At 48.6% G+C, this 19,717-nt stretch overlaps 1 protein-coding gene and 1 long non-coding RNA gene across 4 annotated transcripts in view; both read left to right on the top strand.

Moving 5' to 3' along the window:
* Positions 1–10: 10 nt before the first annotated feature.
* On the top strand, positions 11–11,506 carry LOC144298661 (uncharacterized). 2 transcript variants are annotated; one of them, XR_013365612.1, is made up of 4 exons: positions 11–77; positions 8,305–8,448; positions 8,781–8,895; positions 10,240–11,506. It is a non-coding gene; the product is annotated as an uncharacterized LOC144298661 (long non-coding RNA). The 2 variants fall into 2 exon arrangements; XR_013365609.1 differs by having other exon boundaries at positions 8,305–8,895.
* A 675-nt stretch (positions 11,507–12,181) lies between these two features.
* The window catches only part of HOMER2 (homer scaffold protein 2), a 98,071-nt gene continuing 90,535 nt past the window's right edge, over positions 12,182–19,717 (top strand). For both annotated transcript variants that reach the window (XM_077873719.1, XM_077873710.1), the window contains exon 1: positions 12,182–12,349. In XM_077873719.1, the coding sequence (XP_077729845.1) occupies positions 12,345–12,349 (5 nt within the window). In that variant the 5' untranslated portion in view covers positions 12,182–12,344. The remainder of the gene's footprint in view (positions 12,350–19,717) is intronic.

The raw sequence follows: 19,717 nt of genomic DNA, 5'->3' as shown, positions 1-19,717 counted from the left end.
GCCCATTCTACAGATGACAAAGCTGAGGCATCAGAGGTCAGATAACACTCCTGAGCCTAATAAGTGGGGGAGCCCAGGTAAGAATCCAGATAGCCTGCTTACTTATCTACCATTCTCTGTTGCTTAAATCTAAAAAGTGATTTTTGTGGTTACAGAAGAGGGTACATCAGAGGGAGGAGGTGTTCATCTGAGAGCAAACACAGTAGCAACTGCTTATTTCTTATACGTCAAGTTGGCTCTGGGCGATAGTATCCTTTGTTTCAGCATTTCCCAAAACATGTCCTCTGGAAAACTTAAGGTTTTGTTGTTAATAAATTAATTCAATTTAGAAAAGATAGTACATCGCATTCACTTCTTGGAGTTTCCTATCTATACTGACATAGTACTGGTGTTAGAGAGAGACAGAGGGAGAAGCCAGTAAAGAAACCTATTTCCCTGAGTTTTGTCCAAACCTATGGAGGACAGAGACTTTTCCCTTTGCTTAACACCTGTTGACATCCCACGGAAACACTGCTTTATGTAAACTTTCTGGAGTGAAGATAAACACGGAGCTGTTTCAGAAATTTTGTTGTCATTTCTCTAATTTGTTTGAAAACAAAGCCTTCCTGGCATTATTAAAAGGAAGACACTCCTGAATTTCCAGCTTGCTTTGCCATAACCCACTCTGACCCATTGTACCCTGGAATGGTTGTGGGAGAGGGCGGTCATGTTTCTGTGGTGCTCAGAGGTGTGGGGGCCCCACTGGAACAACCTGAATGCAGATCAGTCTCCCGGGCCATTCGGTTGGCTTGTATCAGAAGGGCCCCAGAGTGAAATTTCAGCTGTGATGATATGGTTGGTGTCCAGTGTCTCCTCCTGTAAACACTGACCTCAGATTTGGTAGCTATAAGCTTCCAGACTTATTTCCATGTAACGACCCAGCTGGATCTAAAGGTAGGGTATGATGTCACCAACTATCTGTAGTCATTCCCTAATTAATACCTGGCCATGACTACCTGGCTCTTTTGTTCTAAATTAAGACTATATCTCATTGTCATCCCTCAACTACGGGGAGCCAAGCCAGGGGATAGGGCTGCCAGAATTTGGGTTCATCCAGGGCCTTCGGCACAGAGGAAGAATGAGAGGCAATGTATGGGCCCTGAGGGCAGGATGGCGAATGAGGAAGGGCCAAGTGTGCGGGAGGCAGCAGGCCTGAGGGAGTCTTGGGGCCCAGGAGGCTGGGGAGGGTTTGGGAAAGTAGCCCACAGGTCTGAGTCACTCTTGGGAACATAAAGTAAGTCAGCCTGTGAGCCTTTATCTTCAAAGCCCTAGGTGGCTAGGTTGGCCCCACCTTGCTGATGGAACGTTCTAGTTCATTCTTTCCCAAATTTGTCTTTCATAAGAATCACTCCAGGTGCTTATTAAATATGCAGAATCCCATACCTCACCCCAGAATATACTGATTCCATCTGTTTAATGAATGCTCTCAGAGATCTGTGTGATGAGCCAAGTTTGGGGAAATATTCCTCTAGTTGTTCAAGGGATCTTACTCAGGAGTAATGGGCTTGGTCCATTCCTCCAAGTGCTTTTGTGTGTTGTCAGCTCCAGTTGTTTGGCTGGAGTTGGAACTCTCACAGAAGAGAGGACAGGGCTTCATCCTCCTCATCCTCGTCTTCTTCCAGGGTCTTAGACACCTAGCCCCTCTGGCCAGGGCCAGCTGATAGCCAGATATCAGGCCCCATCTAGAATAAGTTTCTGTTTTCTCTCTCTTTGGGGGTCAGTCTTCTCCCTCTTGTTTTATTTATTTATTTATTTATTTATTTATTTATTTATTTATTTATTATATATTTTTAAAGATTTTATTTATTTATTCATGAGAGACACAGAGAGAGGCAGAGACATAGGCAGAGGGAGAAGCAGGCTCCCCGTGGGGAGCCTGATGCAGGACTCCATCCCAGGACCCCATCCCAGGACCCCAGGATCACACCCTGAGCCAAAGGCAGACACTCAACCACTGAGCCACCCAGGTGTCCCCTCCCCTTTGGTTTAATAAGAAGTAATTTTAGAAGAGGTGATTTGATGAGCTATTGGTGCCTGTTTGGTATCTTTTTTATTACATGTCTTGTCTGCTTTAGATAGTCAAGAGTATTTATAGGGCACATATTATGTGTAGAACAAGGAATAAAGAATAGGTTAAACATGTCCCTTTTCTCTGAGCATTAAAAGATTTGTTTGGATTTGGAATAATGAAAAAGTTCTGGAGATGGCATGACACTTGAATGTACTTAATTTCATGGAAACTGTACACTTAAAAATGATTAAAATGATAAATTTCATCTTACATATATTTTGCCACAATTAGGAAACAAACCAAAACCAACTTGTTTAGGAGGCGATATACCCAAGTAACCACCAAAGAGGACATTTCCAAAGTGATACACCAGCAAATGTAAAGAAGCGTGTGAATTTAGAGAGATCCTTGAGTAAAGAAAACCAAACACTCAGGCAGCTTCTGTGTTGGTTTTGAAGGAGGTGAGATTGGGGGATGTTTGCAAGTGAAAGAGGTCACACAGAAAAAAGCAGAATTTCTATAAGGGAGGCTTGTCAAGGAGGCAGCCAGCACCCTAACCACTAGTCTGGGGCCGGGAAGTGTTTGCTGAGTGAATGAGAGGATAATGGATGGCAGAGGAAACCATGGCAGGGAGGTCTCCTTGGCTGGGTGGCCTCTTGCTTCAAGGGAGTAGAGAGGTATTATCTTGATTTTTTATTTTCTAAAAAAATAAAGATAAAAATAAAATAAAGGGACTTTCTGCTATCTGGGATTGTAATGCTGATGTTAGGAGAAAGGAATTGGAGACCCCCGCCCCCCATCACCCCACTCCTAGGGGTGAGTTGTCCGAGAGATGGTTAGAAATGGCCAGAAAAGGTGAACTCATTTCTGGACCAACCCACCTGATCATGCATCTCTGCTCAGCATGGAAAAGAGCTTGGAGCAGAAGCCAGCTCTTGCTGGGAGCCCAGCACAGACAAGGGCTTTGTGAAACTCACAGAGCCAAACCCCACTGGGCAGCAATGTGAGACAGGAGGTTTTTAGGAAAGCTGTGGCTTATCACAAGGACCCTGGATTTGCAGGGGGACCTCACTTAGAACAATTGGTGGATGAGCTGAGCTTTATTAGAGGCAACAGCCCCCCAGATGGGACTGGGGTAGGGACTAGGAGTGGGGCTGTGTGTCTGATCAGCTACCCATGCCAGCCGAGCCATCTGTGGCTAGTCTGGTATGTAGTAGGTGTTCAGTGACTGTTTGCTACTGATATGAATTGAAAACCCACTCGTTTCTATTTTGTAGGATTTGCTTTTTATTTGTTTTCATTTTCTAGTAAAGAGTTGTTTCTCTCTCTCTCTCTCTCTGTCTCTCTCTCTCTCTCTCTCTCTCATCTAAGGTATTTGATTCAGCTAAATCAAGCCCAGGGGGCTTGACCCACATCTAGAACAGCTGGCCCCTGGGTGCTGAGGGCCACTCTTTCATTGTCCAGGCTGCCCTCCCTGCCCTGTTGATTCTATGTCCTCCATAGCCCCACCTCTGCTCCATCGGCGCCAGTCTGCTCCTCCTGGAGTCCTGTCTCGGGGATGGCCCCAAGTCCCTCTTCTGTGTCCCATCCCCACAGTCTCTGAGCTTACTGAACATCTTTCACTCGTCCCTGGTATCTAGCATTTCAGCAAGTCCAAGATCGCACCCACCATCTCTCCTCTCTGCTCTGTGGCTGCCCTCCTTCCGGGCTTCCATGTACCCTGGAGAGGCATCACCATCTACACCATGTCTCTAGTTAGAAACCTTCTTAACCATCCTCAATTGAGTTTGCCTCAGACATGGCTCTGGAGCCTCACCTCACCTGTCTGAGCCTGCCCCATTCGAGCTATTCTAGATGTGCAAACGGGTGCCTCTCGGTTCTGGGGCTGCTGCCAGTCAGAGACAACTAACCATGTGAGCCCAGCCTCTCCGGAGAGAGCTGGTGAGCTTTTGGATGAATTCCTTCCACCTAATATTAGAGGAGGCACCATACCTCCTCACCCCACCATTTCCTTGGGTTTCTTAGTTCCTCTCTGGAGCCCTAAGTCTCAAGAAAGCCCAAGCAACAAGCTAGGGTGTGTTCTTTTCTGTCCCTTCCTGTGCCCAAAGTCCTGGGGCTCCGTGCCTTGCCGTACTGCTCTTTTGGCATCACGAGCCTTAGAGCAGTGGTTCATAACCTTGGCTGCACATAGGGATCACCTGGGGAGTTTACAGGATTGCTGATGCTCGGGCACCACCCAGGCCAATTAAGTTGTCCTCTCTGTAGGTGGAGTGCTGGCACTGGCATTTTGTCAAGGCTTTCTAGGTGATTTTGATCTTCAGCCAAGGTTGGGAACGGCTGGTTTACAGCATGTTTTTCTACTCTTTCTGTCTTGGGGTCTCAGAATTGTGCATTCTCCAGCTCCCCAGGCTGGGTCTTTCAAGTTCTTCTCCAGGAGTAGCTTAACTTGGAATGGTTCGATCATATCTTTGATTTTCATCTAACAATTCATCCATCTACTCTGTGCCGGGCACTGGGAAACAAATATAATTGTGTGTGTTCATGGGGGGGCATCTATTATCTTTGGCCACTCCCCCCACATCTGTTTAGTTTGATCGTCCCAATTCTTGATTTTCCTATGGCTGTCTCCTCCAGTCCTGACCCCAGTCCATGATCCTCTGTGAGGAGCTGCCTCCACACCTCACTTGGGGCTGCATGTGACCCCTAACTAAGCCTGTCAGGGCACATCATCCCTTTGGCCACAGGTATGCGCTCAGGGATGAGCTCGAGCCCCCAGGCAGGGCACTCAGACTAAGTACAGCTCAATTCTGGGACTGTGGCTTAAATCATTGGGGAATTTACTTATTTCTTGGTACATATGAATGTGGGACCAGAGCTGGGAAGAGAGGCTACCTAAGAACAGAGCCTAGACAGAGCCAAAAGACCAAGGGAGGGACCAAGGGGTCCTCCTTGTGGTGCCTGCCCCCAAAGATCACTGTCTTACAGGGAGACTCACCTGCTGAATCATCCAAAAGGCACAAGAAAGGTGATAGGGTGCTAGCTCAGGGCAACCTGCGGTGCTTGCAGTTAGTTAGGCTGCCCATCTAGTCATTTCCAGTTTTGCCTGTCGTAGCTGAACATCATAGCTGAACGTTACTGAGAGATGGCCAGGGAGGTCCAGCCTCTCTTCTGGTTTGTTGGATTATTGACAGACCCCTCTGCCCAGAAGCCACAAGAACTCCCTGTCCTCCCTTATTTCAGGCTCCCATCCCTTACTGGAGGCTAATCAAGCCACCTCCTCTCCCTTCCCAGCCTTGGCTGAAACCTATCCTAACAAAACTCAGCCCGCAGTCTCTACCTCTCTAGGCCATTCTCCCTACTGGTGCCAGAGGATCTAAGATACTAATCTGATCATGCTTCAAAACTTGTACTTACTCCCTGTGGCCCTCAGAGTCAGGTCCACACTTCTTAACATGCCCCAAGATCTTTTGGTGTGGTCCTACCTTACCTCTCAGGCCTGGCCACTTCCTACCACACAGTATTGAGCCAACCACATGGACATATCCCCATGGTCCCATATCCATCTGGTGTCATCTTAAAGAGATGGCCCCTCATCTTCTCTGACCCTCAGATGACCTGCAGAGAAATCCTGATGCTATGGAGAGTTTGGGACAGAGTTTGCCAAGTGTTACCATGAGCTGTTTCATACAGTTTCAGATTCCTCATGCTGACTCTACTAAATGTTAATATGTTGACTATATAAACAGGATTTAACAGTCTTCATTTAGTTATAGTAAAGAATGAAAATTTCACCCCAGTTCCATCATGAGAGCCAGTAATAATAATAGTATTTATCATGTACCAAGAAAGTACTATTCCGGGCAGCCTGGGTGGCTCAGCGATTTTTTTTTTTTTAAATTTTTTAAATTTTTATTTGTTTATGATAGTCACAGAGAGAGAGAGAGAGGCAGAGACACAGGCAGAGGGAGAAGCAGGCTCCATGCACCGGGAGCCCGACGTGGGATTCGATCCTGGGTCTCCAGGATCGTGCCCCGGGCCAAAGGCAGGCGCCAAACCGCTGCGCCACCCAGGGATCCCGGCTCAGCGATTTAGCACTGCCTTCAGCCCAGGGCGTGATCCTGGAGACCCGGGATTGAGTACCACGTCGGGCTCCCTTCATGGAGCCTGCTTCTCCCTCTGTCTGTGTCTCTGCCTCTCTCTCTCTCTCTCTCTCTCTGTCTCTCAAGAATAAATAAATAAAATCTTAAAAAAAAAAAAGAAAGAAAAAGTACTATTCCGGGGACTGAGCTAAGCACTTTCCATGTATCATCTCATTTAAGCTTTCAAAAGACTTGATTGTGAGGATCACAGGGAGCAAGCTCATGTTCTAGTGAGGTCTCCTCTCTCAGCAGGTGAGCAAACAGAGAGGTTGGAAAGCTTGCCCACCATCACCGAGATGGTCCATGGCACAGCAGCTTACAGCCCAGCTCTCTCTGTCTCTAGCCTTGATGCTCCATATTCCTTCTGCTTGCTGTGCCGGGAGCTAGAACTTTCATGTTCTGAGCATCCAGGCCTTGTCCACGCGCAGAAATTGTTTTAGCTAACCAGAGTCCTGACGCCATGAGAATGGCAACCTGGATTTACTGTCCGAACTTAACTTTATATCAAAACACACACCTGGTCCCTCACCTAGTCCTGTGGAGTCTACCTCTGAACACATGTCTGCTCCGTAGTCCACTTTCCTTCAGCTCCACCCTTGTCTTCTGTCTGGACTTCTGCTGAGCCTCTTAAACAGTTTTTACTCCTACCCCCTTCTTATCTCTCCTCCCAGTAACCAGAGTGATCTTTAAAAAAGACAAACCAGGCTCATGGTCCATTGACAGATGAATGGATAAAGAAGATGTGGCATATTTATACACCGGAATACTACTCAGCCATCAAAAAATGAAATCTTGCCATTTGCAATGATGTGGATGGAACTAAAGGGTATTATGCTAAGTAAAATAAGTCAATCAGAGAAAGACAAGTATCATATGTTCTCACTTATGTGGAATTTAAGAAACAAAACAGTGGAACATAGGGGAAGAGAGGAAAAAATAAAACAAGATGAAATCAGAGAGGAAGACAAACCATAAGAGACTCCTAATCATAGGAAACAAACTGAAGGTTGCTGGAAGGGAGAGGAGTGGGGGGATGGGGTCACTGGGGGATGGACATTAAGGAGGGCACGTGATGTGATGAACACTGGGTGTTACATTCAACTGATGAATCACTGAACTCTGCCTCTGAAACCAATAATACATTATATATTAATCATTAAATGTAAATTTTAAAAAGACATTTAATTAATCATAAAAAAAAAGGTAAAAAGGTAAACCAGATCCTAGCATTCCCCACCTGCCAGTGCACTTGAACAAATCCCAATCCTTAGCCAGACCTGGGGCCCCTGGATTCCCCCCTTCTCATCTCGTGCCTCATGAAACTCACCACATTTGAACCATTCTGACCTTCCAGTTCTTCTGACCTTCCCACTTCTCCCTCATGGCAGTGTCTCTGACGTCCCCTCTGCCCAGGACCTCTTTCTTCTGCACCATCCCTGGCCAGGGCCTCTTTAGAGGCCATTCCTGCCCACCTTTCTCAACCTAAATTAGGACTCTTTCATTCACATACATCACAGTTTATGTATTGTGTGATTATTTGATTAACAGTTTCCACCCAACATTATAATTCTGTGCTGGAAGGATTGTGTCTTTTTTGCTGAGCACTTTATCTCTCATGCCCAGCACAGCATCAGACACATAATAGGTGATCGATATTTGCCAAAAGAATAAATATTTTTCTATGTCACTACGTAGTCTTCACAAATATAACCTAGTAGCTGCACAACACCTGATAGTTATTCATTGCATTATGGCTTTAAAGAGGCATTTGTTTCATACGTCAAGGACTGATCTTGTATGGTCAGAAGAAAAAAGGTGGTTGAAGTCCCTGGATCAGCAGTATCAGAAATATGAACACACTAATAGTAATACCATACATGTACATGTTAAGCCTCATCTTGCTGTTGAGAAAAAAAATAGAGATTACAGGTTTTGAAATCAATGTAGTGGGTTGTGAGCAGCACTGCTTTTAAAAATAGAACAGAAGGGAAAATGTTGAATGCTTTGCAGGTGAGAGGAAAAGAATTGTTCTGTATAACTTTTATATATATATATATATATATATATATATATATATATATATATATATATAACTTTTGTTTCCATTTTATATAGATAGGTATCTGCAGAGCAAGTTGAAGCAGGACCTGGGTTGTGGTGTCAGATGTATTTCTCACTGCAAGTTGCAGCTGCGTTGAAAAGCATGGATACTAACCCATGGCTTACTCTGGGAGTCGTGCACACCATTTCAGGCCCCAGGTATCACCAGATCAGTTACTTGTTCAGAGCTCTGCAAGCTCACCTTCCTAACATGGCCAATGGTGAGATGGAGTGCAGAATTTGGTTTATAGGAGACACTCAGGGTACCTTTCTTTTTCAATAAACTTCTTATTTCAGACCAATTTTAGATTTGCAGAAAAGTGCCAAAGATACTGCCCAGAGCTCTCACATACCCCTCACCAAGCATCCCCCATTGTCAGCGTCTGATGTTACCACAGGACACCACACAAGAAGCCGGTACTAGTGCATTGCTAGTAACTGAACCCCAGACTTTATTTGGACCTCAACAGGTTTTCCTTTTTCTCTTCCAGGACTGAGTCCAGGATTTCATGTGCACTCAGTCATCATATCTCCTGGGTCTCCTCTGGTCTGTGACAATTTCTTGGTCTTTCTTTTTCGTGACCTTGGTGGAGGAGTACTGGTCAGGTATTTTGTAGAATGTTCCTGAATGTGGATTTGTCTGGTGTGTTTCTCGTGATTCGACTGGGGTTATGGGGTTGGGGGAAGAAAACATCACACAGGTCAAGTTCACAGCTCATCACACCGTATCAGAGGTGCGTGGCACCAACATGGCTCATCACTGGTGATGTTAACCTGATTGGTCAGTGCAGGGTCTGCCAGGTTCCTCCACTGTGGAGTTGTCATTTTTTCCTGTCCATACTCTATTCTTTTTTTTTTTTTAAGATTTATTTATTTATTTATTCATAGACACAGAGGGAGAGAGGCAGAGACACAGGGAGAGGGAGAAGCAGGCTCCATGCAGGGAGCCCGATGTGGGACTCGATCCTGGGTCTCCAGGATCACACCCCAGGCTGCAGGCAGCGCCAAGCCGCTGCGCCACCGGGGCTGCCCCCATACTCTATTCTTTAGAAGCAAATCACTAGGACCCTGAGACCTCCTCTCAAGGCAGTGGGGGAGTGGGGGCGTGTCACACTCTACCTCCTGGGTTGTGGAGCAACTACACATCTTATTTGGAATTCTTCGGTTGGGAAGATTTGCCTCTTCTCCACTTACTTAATACCTAAAGTACGGACTGATGTGTATTTACTTCTTTTTTTACAATAAATTTATTTTTTATTGGTGTTCAATTTGCCAACATGCAGAATAACACCCAGTGCTCATCCCGTCAAGTGCCCCCCTCAGTGCCCGTCACCCATTCACCTCCACCCCCCGCCCTCCTCCCCTTCCACCACCCCTAGTTCGTTTCCCAGAGTTAGAGGAGTCTTTATGTTCTGTCTCCCTTTCTGATATTTTCCACACATTTCTCCTCCCTTCCCTTATATTCCCTTTCACTATTATTTATATTCCCCAAATGAATGAGAACATATATGTTTGTCTTTCTCCAATTGACTTATTTCACTCAGCATAATACCCTCCAGTTCCATCCACGTTGAAGCAAATGGTTGGTATTTGTCATTTCTAATGGCTGAGTAATATTTCTTATGTTGCATCATGATCCTAATCAGTGTCATTTATCTCATTGCTCAAACTTCTCCAGCTTTGGCCATCAGGAGCTCCTGCAGTGAGCGCCTGTGTCCCCATCCTTTTGTTTTTTTCGGGCACTTTCTTACTTTCTGGGAACACCAACATGCTTTAGTTCATCCCCCTGCACCTCCGGAGAGGCAGCACCCAATCTGGGCCTTGAGTTGGGGTTGGAAGAGGAAGGAAGCCCCTCTCCACAGCTCCCCCAAAGCTGATGGAAAGGAGGGGAATCTGTTTCCAAATCTTGTCTGGCCCATGCTTTTCCTTTTCTTCCCCCTCACCCTGTAGGGAGGGCCTTTGTCCAGAGGGACAGCCACTTTACTCACGGAATGTCGAGCCTTACGTGGGCTCATACCTCCAGCATCGCTTTGCTTCCCACATACTGTGGGAAGCAGCCCAAGTGATTCACCAGCTCCACCTGTCTCGCCTCACTGCTTCCTCCCAAGGTAAATGGGTGTGCCTTCCCACCAGTGGAACAGAAATAAATTCTTGTTCAGGATTTGGGAGACTGCTTGGCCGTGCTGCACCGTGAATCTGTCTGATACCCCCACTCCAGCTGAGCTGACTGCTGCCTTGGACACTGCTGAGGACAACCCCCACCCCCACCCCTGGTCTTTGGAATTCAGTTTATGATAGATAGGTTTCCTCCAGCACCAAGCACCAGCCCTGGCTCTGAACAGACTCATTTGTGCTTACAGACCCTGGCCAATTTTGTGTGTCTGTGGCCTGGCTTCTGCTAGTTCATTCATTCAACAGGTATTTATGGAGGGCTTTAGGCACAGTTTCAGGCACTGGAGATACAATGATGAGCGAAAATATAGGGCTTCACAGAGTTTGCAGATGTGCCTGGGAGACATATTAAACTAATAATTTTGCAAATATATATTGCAAACAATAAGTGTGATGAAGTATGGGAGCTCTCAGTTTGTCTAGGGCATTAAGTAAAGGTTCCACAAGGAAGTGATGGTTTAGCTGAGATCTGAAGAATGAGTAGGAATTGACTAGGGGTGATACAGATAGGAGAGGAGAAAATCTTCCCAGAGGGAGAGACTCACATGTGCAAAGGTCCTGGGGCTGATAGGAGGATGGTCAGTTGGCTAAGGGCAGGAAGAGAAGGAGAGAGAAAAGGCCAGAGAAGGCAGTGGAAGAGTGATGGGGTAGGGTCTTGAGGCATGTTTAGTATGTTGGTCTTTATCCTAAGGATGGTGGGAAGGAAGCCACTGAAGGATTTTAAGAAGAGTGGCATGGTCAGGTTTGTAATTGAGAGAATTACCACAGTGTGAAGTACAGGGGGTGCTCCTCCCCACCCCAGGAGACCTTGCTGGTTAATAGATAAACCTATGGTCTCAGAAGAGAGGACAGTAGGTTCAAGATGGTGGCCCTACTTCGTATGCTTGTTCCTTTACTTCTTCTTCTTCTTCTTTTTTTTTAAATGTCCTGAAGTGGCAGGTTTATGTGGGCAGTGTGTTCTCAGCAGAAGATGATCTGGTTGGTGGGAGGCCCTCAGGGGCAGATTAGCTTCGTCCCAGTGCCAGCCTTTGGTAGGGAATCAGAACATGATGTGTGGACGGGGAATTCAGGGATGCTCTTTAGTATTTCTTTTTGCCATCTCTGTTTCCCTTGCTCTAAGAATAAAACCAAGCTTAATTAAGCCTCCTTAGAAGCTATTAGTCTCTAATCGGGATCCCAGTCCCATCTTCACGGGGCAAGAGCCCAGAACACCTGCCGCAGGTGCAGGATCCTTCCTGCCACGTTGGCTTTCCGGAATCTCCTGGCGGCGGGTACCCTGAGCCACCGAGCCTGGCAATGGGCAGCAAAAGGAGGGTGGGCTTCGGGGGAGGGGCATGGCCGTGCCCATCTCAGGTCCTGGAGGCCTGACCTCGGGTCCGCAAGCGTGACCTTGGGCTCCTCACTCCCCCTGCCGGGGCCTCAGTTCCTCATCTGCGACCGCAGGGCGGCCCCCAAAGTCCCTCCCGCTGCGAGCGCGACTCGGGTCCAGCGGGCGGGACGCTCGCCCCCGGCGGCCAGGAGCGGGGGCGCGCCCACACCGCCCGCCGCGGGAAGGGGCGGCGGGGGGCGGGCGCCGCGGCCGGAGGCCCCCCGAGGTTACGTAAGGAGCGGGCGCGGGGAGCGGGCGGGGCGGGGCGGGGCGGGGCGGGGCCGGAGCGCGGCCGCCCAGCCCCCGCCCAGCCCCCGCCGCCCAGCCCCCGCCCAGCCCCCGCCCGCCCGCGCCTGGCGGCGGCGGCACCGCGTACCCCGCGCAATGGAGCGGCGCCGGGGCTGAGCCGGGCGCGCACGGGCCGCCGCATGTGCGGCGCGGGGAGCGGCTGCGGAGCGCTCTGGGAGCAAGCGCCGGGGGGCCCGTCGGAGCGGCGGCCGGAGCAGCGCCCGAGATGGGGTGAGTGAGCCAGCGCCCGCCGGAGGGGCCGCCAGGCGGCCCCGGCTCCGAGCCTCGGGGGCCGGCGCCCTCCGCGCGCGCCCTCCCGCCGCACGGGGGCCGGGGCCGGGGCCGGGGCCGGGGCCGGGGGCGAGCGCGGGGCGGCGCCTGCCAGCCCGGGGGGGCCCGACCCCGCGCCCTCCGCCCCCGGCACGGGCGGCCCGGCCTGGGCGCGGACTTTCGGCCCCCCTCCTCCGAGCTGGCCCCCGGGGCGCGGCGGGGACGGGGACGGGGACCCTGGCCGGGCTCCCGCGGTCCCCGGGCGCGACCAACTCCGGGGCCTGTGTTTGTGAGTGTGAGAAGCAGCTTGTCGTCCTCCACGACAGAATGGAAATAGAAGTTTTCCTGGAAAGGAAGCAGACCAAATAATCGTGCCCCCCCCCCCCCCCCCCCGCCCCGAGCGTAGGAATAGTGGACTTTGACTCTGCTTCCAGACGGAGGAGGGTGAGGAGTCTGGAAGGAGCCGGGTGAGGAGTAAGATGCTCAGGGGACAAGTTAAAACACTCTGTGCAAGTGACTAATGCTCCAGTCTATAAAGTAATTTAAAAAGCAGGATAGATTTCTCTTTGGCGTCTCCGCGAGCAGCAGGCGCTGTGAGTCAGGGAGCCACTGTACTAACACGGTTAACTCCTTACACCTGCTCACCCGCCGGGAGCACGTGGTGACGATTTCCTGGAACAGTTCATTATGCCCATTTTACAGATGAGGAAACTGATGCTTTAAGTGGTTCGGTGACTATCCCCAGGTTGGGCAGCTGATGAGCGTTTGTAGAAGGACATTTGTGCCTCAGCAGAGGGGAAGCCCCAGCCTGACAGGGACCCTGGGGTGGTGGGGGTGTGGGCCCTGAACCAGAGTTCCTGAATTGTCCCCTGCTGCTGTGCTTAGCGGCCTTCAAATGGCCCTCCTCCTGACCCTAAGACTTCTGCTGGGTGGGTCTAGAGGTCGTTCTTTTCTCTATGGGGTTGGGGAGGAGTGGAAAGGGGTGAGATTGTCCTGGTGGCCTGACCTAGCTCCCATGGTCAGTGGCTCTCTTGTACCTCACTCCACATAAATTTCTGGAGTCATCTTCTCCAGCGAATATTGTCTGTCGGGTCTGCAAGTGTCAGAAGGAACCAGAGGCAGGTGGAGAAGAATTTCGCTGAAGGAAAGTGTGAGGGCTCCACACCTCCATGAGTAGAGCAGAGGGACCGAGAGATTGGCTTAAGACATTGGTGCCAGTCCAGGAGATTTCACACATAGAGCAACTATGGGTGATTTTTACCAGAGGCACACTGGTTGGAAAGCAGGTTTTCTGTAACATTTCCAGTGACCTCTGCAGGAAGAACCTTTGTGCAGTGGGAACCTTTGAGATTCTCAGATTTCATACTTAAAAAAATGTACGAGGTGGGGGCAGTGGGAAGGAGTTGGCTAATGTAGGTCTCAAGATGGAAGATCAAAGGGATCTGGTAATTTTAACTCTGTGCCCCCCCCCCCCCCCCCCCGCACAGACAGCACAAACACACTTGCGTGATCAAAAACGAATATTGAAACTCTGTGGTTGAGATCAAATAGTTCTGTGGAAATGAAAATGTTTACTCGTAAAAGCTTGAAGAAAATGTCAGAAGGTAATGTTTGTTTGTGGAGCATCAGGGAGGAGTAGCTCAGGGAGCTTGTTGAAAGGGAATGTGGCTTTCCTGTCGTTTTAGCATCACTCGGTACATGTGTGTTACTCCCTTCTTGTAGGTGAGGGCTGGTTTGTAACTCCTGCCTGCTTCTGCCAGCTTCACTGTACCCACGTCTTCTGTGATTCATGTGAACATACAAACCATGGCTGTAAATTGAGATGGAGCCGGGGCTGGATGAGCAGTTGAGACAGAGGGTGGAGGGAGCCATCTCAACCTAAAATAGTACCAATGTCATCCTCCCCGAGAGTTGAGTAGGATGAGGGGGAAGAACAGAAGGGCAGCCAGGAGGGATCCTCACTGCGGTCCTGTAGCCCTGTTACGGCTCGACTGTGCAGACATGGCTGAGACTTAAGGGGGGGGAAAACCCCTGAGTTTACTTCTTCCTCACTTAAGATGCTTATCCTCTCTCACACATTCACTTTCTGCTTCTCTTCTGTGAAGTGTTTTTGCATTAAGCCTGTGGTTTCCCCAGTAAGTTTGTTTTCTCTGCCTGAGGAAGAGGCCGCTGGTGCAGACCTTCTCACATCTCAGACCTCTCGTCTCCTCACGTATACCTGCCTCCCTTTGCTGACAGAACAGGTCCCTCCACAGACTGAGGAAAGCCTCGTCTTCCTACCACCTGCACTACCCTGGTGGCTTTCTTCCCACCTGGCTCAGTGGCTGGCCAGGCCTTCGTCTTGTCACCCGGCCAGGACCATCCATCCCACCCCTCTCACCTCATCAGGCACCATCTCTCTCTCCTCCTTCCACCTCCTGGGTTTTCCCAGCAGTGTACACTAGGGCTTGGCTCAGTGCCGTCCAGGAGACCTTTCCTCACCCATGAGACCGTCTGTGTCTGCGTGGCCCCATATGGCTGCCACCTGCCACGAGTGGCTGTTGGGCACCTGAAATGTGGCTCGTGTGACCAAGGACCTGAATTTTTAATTTAATTGGAATGGAAAAGCCACATGTGGGTGGTGGCTGCCATATTGGAGAGCAGAGCTCTAGCTTCTGTCACTTTATGGCTCTCTGCTGCTTCTCTGCTCCTTTTCACCTGAAGATGACTCAGAAGATCCACCCCAAACCCACTGTCCCCGTTGGCTCTCTTCTCCTGCCATTCGTTAACCCCCATGCTCTGCTGTCCCGCCCCAAGTGCAGCTCCCTGGGAACCTGCATGGGGCCAGATGGCTGTCCTTGTGTTAATCCCTCGGCTGTGTTCCTATCCACTGGCCACCCTCTCTTCCCACTGCCCTCCAGCTTCTAACTACCACACTCCCCCTGCTTCTCTGCTCCCCTTCCTGATGGTTCCTCTCCAGTCTCCCTGCTCTTGCTCCTCTGACCACTGCATCATGGGGCCACTCAGGGACTAGACTGGCTTCCTTCGTGTGGTTGACACTCTCTTCCCAGGTAATATGATCCACCCCCCCCCCCCCCCCCCCCGCCGCCCCGCTGGTGATTCCCATGGTTTTATTTCCAACACGGCGCTTCTGGGGGCTTCCAATTCTTGTTCATGAACGGAGCTCTTGATAACCCTTCCAGCTCTTCCCTTCCCTCCGTCTTCTCTGTCCCAGTCAGTGGCCCCACTACCCACCCTCTTGCTAGGAGTGGTCCTTGCTTCTCCTCTTCCTCACCCTCCATGTCCAGGCTGTCCTAGGGTTCTACCTCTAGGTGTCCATGTGTCCTGAGGATCTTGGGTCCCACTCTGGTCCTGGCCACCCTTACCTCCTTCCTGGACCAACATCCTCAGCTTCTGCCCTGGGTATCTCCAGTCCATTCCCTACCCGGGAGCCCGAGTGCCTGGCTTTCAAAATTGCAGATCAGAATCATATCATCCTCTTCCTTGAACACCCATCAGCACCAGGGGCTGGCCTATACCTCATCTCCCAACTTCCCTTGTCACTCCGGCCATCCCTCACTGCCTTCTGCTACGTGAGCCTCATTGCTATTCTTGTTCTGCCTGAGGATCTTTGAACTTGCCCTTCCCTTTGCCTGGGATGCTCTTGCCTTGGCTCTGCAAATACCTTCCTCCTGCTTTGGATTCCGGCATCAGGGTCACCTGCAGAGTCTTTCCTGACCCCCACCTTTACTTGCTAGCATAGCCACAGCTTTTTTTCTACAGTTGCTCACTGCAGCACACATGTAATCATTTGGGCTTTGTTTACTTAATTATAATCCGTCTTCCCCAATAGCATCCCACAAAGATAGGGTCTTACCTCTTTCTCCAGTGTTTCTCAACACTTAGCACAGTGACAGGCACCAAATAGGCCCCCAGTATTTTTTGATTGAGTTAATGCTTGACTGTGGTGGGTGGCCTTGCTTGGATGCCGGCCTGGAAGTTGTGATAATTTTTGGATTACCTTTTATATAGCTTGCTTAATTGAGGGTTGCAAGGGCCAAGAGAGAAAGAAATCACATTTGGATGCAATTTTCTTTTAACGCTAAAGCAAGCCACTTAGCTTTTAGTAGGACTTGGGTTAATTCTCAAGCTGTCAGCTGTCATCCGAGTACTGGGGTTGTAAATTATCTTTTTACCCGCCTGCAAAAGGTAACAAAAGCCGGCTTGCCTGCTGTTGTGACTTTTAGCTGATTTTGTCAGTGTTTACAAACAAGATCTACTGTAGTTCTGCTTGGCTTCGGTTTACACCCCTTGATTTTGTCCAGCCAAGATTACGTTGCAGGGTGTGGTGGGCACAGTTGAAGTTATCTGACACCCAGGGCATTCTTTCGGTAATCTAGACTGGTTAGCTTTCTCTTGCTGTTCATTACTTCCTCTCTAACTTTCCATTCCTCCTGCAAAGGACTTTGCTCTGGGGTTCATGTTGACTAAAACAGGTAACATTTCTCAGATGCCTTGAGGGAACTTGTCTTTCTGGGTCCTGCCTTGGGTTTTCTAAACTTCACTTCCTAAGGTTCCTTCGATCTGTTCATCTCTAAGGCATTTGGAGGGTCTTTTGGGAACACAGGATGAGCAGACCTTCTAGGTCACTCCTGCCTTTACAGAGTTTGTGTTTTAGAATCAGAGATAAGCCACATATAGAAGTTCCAGTTTTAGTATGAGTTGAAACAAAATGTTGCCCTTCAAAAATGTTAGAGGCAGTGCCGGCCTATTTGGGGCACTTAGGACAGATGCCCTGGTATGCTATAGGGAGTGCCAGGGGGCTGTTAGCATTTAGGATCACCCTCATTATGTAGGCAGCCTTAGCATCTCCCTTTGTGCAAGAGTTGGAAAAAAAAAAAAAAACCCACCATAGTATTTGGAATGGGGTAGGCACTGAATAGATATGTATGGAATGAATGAATGAATGAATGAATGGGAATGAGTGAAGACTCTTTGGGTTGACTTTCACTTTGGGGAGAGGCCATCATTCTTGTAGGCTACAGCACCGAAACCCCTCGCCCTTGAGAGTTTTCTGATGGGGTCAAGGGCACATTTGCTGCTCCTACACGGTCCTTTAGAGGAAAACTCAGAGCAGAGCAGGTGGTTTGTTTTTGTCAAGTGGGTGTTGTGATTTGTGTAAATCACTAGCTTTCTTTTCTGCAGTGGCTCCTGGGGAACTTAGAGTTAAATATGTGTTCAGTCTTAGCAAAATTTATCAGACCTCATCCATCACCTTTATTCTTTGCTCCATCTTACAGCCCTCCCTTGTTCGCCTTTTCTCTTGCTCATCTACCACTTATTTTTTTTAAACAAAATGAAAATAGCTTTGCTTTTTTCTAATTATAAAAATGCTACATGTTCATACAAAAACATAGCAGCATAGAGAAGGAAGTGAAAATTACTTGTCATCCCATGTCTCAGGGATGACCTCCCTCAGTAATCAAGTGTCTGTCTGCAGACTTCTTGTCTATGTATGTCCCGGTGTCTAGATGTAGGTCTACCTGGAACAAATGTATTTTTAACAAAATGGAATCATACCCTACATCTGTTTTGAAATGTAAGTTTTGTAACTTAAAATACCTTGAGTGGACATCTTTTCATGCCAGTAACTATAAATACACATCAGTATTTAAATCCACACCTACTTCTGATTCTTCATTTTGCTAAATTTTATGCATCTTTGAAAGCTTGCTTGAATCCCCTCTAGAATAAGGCAGGGTATTTGGGGGGAAAAAAGACATTTTGACAATTCCTTAAAGCAATTGGTTGCTCTAAATGAATTACCGAAGGAAAGAAATGGTAGAGAAACCAGGATCACAATTAACATTGGGTAATTTGTGGCAACTGTGTAATTTTGGGTGAGTCACTGCTTCTTAGTGAATCTTGGTAGGAACATCAAGGATTCATCACTGTTGCTAAGGGTGGTTGGTGGACTAGGACCCAGCTGCTCAGATTGTTTCTCCTCGTTTGGAAATATCGGGGCAGAGTGATTCTCCTTTCAGACCAGGACAAGAATGTTCTCTGCAAGCAGAAAGCACCCATGCCCACCCCTGAGTGCCCTTTCTGCTTCAAAGCCCTTTGTCTGGTGGGTACCATAGCCCCTCCTTCAGAGAATCGCCTTGGCAAGAGGGTTGGCAAGGACGTATATATGGGAAGGACATTGTATTCCCTGCCTTAGTTATGAGGCAATTAAAACGCACACACACAAAACCTGGATAAATCCTGTGACATGTCACCTCTGCCAGCATAGGCATCTAAAATCTTTGGAAAAATCTACCTTTGGTACATGGAGTGGGGATGCGAAGCACTTGAAAAACTTTACATTTCTCCAAAAAAGCAGTGAACACAAAACTAATATAACATTGTATGTCAATTGTACTTCAATAATTTTTATAACAGTGTAAAAAAGGTGAACAGCAGTCCAGAAACTGGCTTACGATAGACGAGAAAGCATTTTATCAGAAATCTCAGATGCCAAATCCTGACCTTATAGATCTTGAGAGTTAGACTGTTTTTTTCCCCAGTGTGTCTGCATTTCTAGATATTGTACAGTGCTTATGGGCCAGGAGGTGAACACTGGTGTCATGAGCCAGTTTCCTAGTGGGGTGTGCTTGTGTGGGAAGCACCGGGTTGGGAGCCTCTGCTAAACTACGATGAAGTCTCCAGTAGTTCTGCCACCGGGTGCTGTTAGTCATATGGTATCATTCTGGTAGAATTTATTTAAATTATATTTCAAATTAGCTTGTTAGAATAAAAATATGCTTGTGGGGAACACATTTAGACATTTGTCAACGATTCGAGAGATTTAAGGAAAAAAAAAACATTTTTATTCACAAGCCTGGTTGATAGTCATATTATTATTCCTCTGGGGAACTGGGGACTGTGGCATCGCCACCAGCCAAAGCGGTTAGCCTGAGAGGTGTGCAGTGTGCAGGTGTCTCCCAGCCGAATGGAAGCTGGATCCCAGCTAAGGGAGCGGCTCTTGCAGACCCCTTTCTCTTGACCTTGCCCCAGGGAGGTCACAAGTAAGGGCAGCAGAGGCTCTTTGTCCTCTGGCTCTGGGGGGGAGCTCTCATCTGTGGATTATTGGGCTGGGGGTGTCCACAGGGGCCCAATTAGTGAGGAATATCCCAGATCCTGCTGCCTGGGTATCGGATTCCTTCTGGGATCTTTAATTGGGAAAGCTTTTAGTGGAGTTGTTCAGATATATGGAGAGAAGGAGAGTTGCTTTGACTTCTGTTGCCTTGGGGGAGGAGGGGACCAGAAGGTCCTCATGGGGAAAAGGAATGGAGCCTGATCTGGGAGGCT

The sequence above is a fragment of the Canis aureus genome, chromosome 2, assembly GCF_053574225.1.
Source record: "Canis aureus isolate CA01 chromosome 2, VMU_Caureus_v.1.0, whole genome shotgun sequence".
NCBI classification, from domain to species: domain Eukaryota; kingdom Metazoa; phylum Chordata; class Mammalia; order Carnivora; family Canidae; genus Canis; species Canis aureus.
The sequence above is the reverse complement of the archived record's forward strand: the minus strand, read 5'-3'. Positions and strand labels throughout refer to the sequence as shown.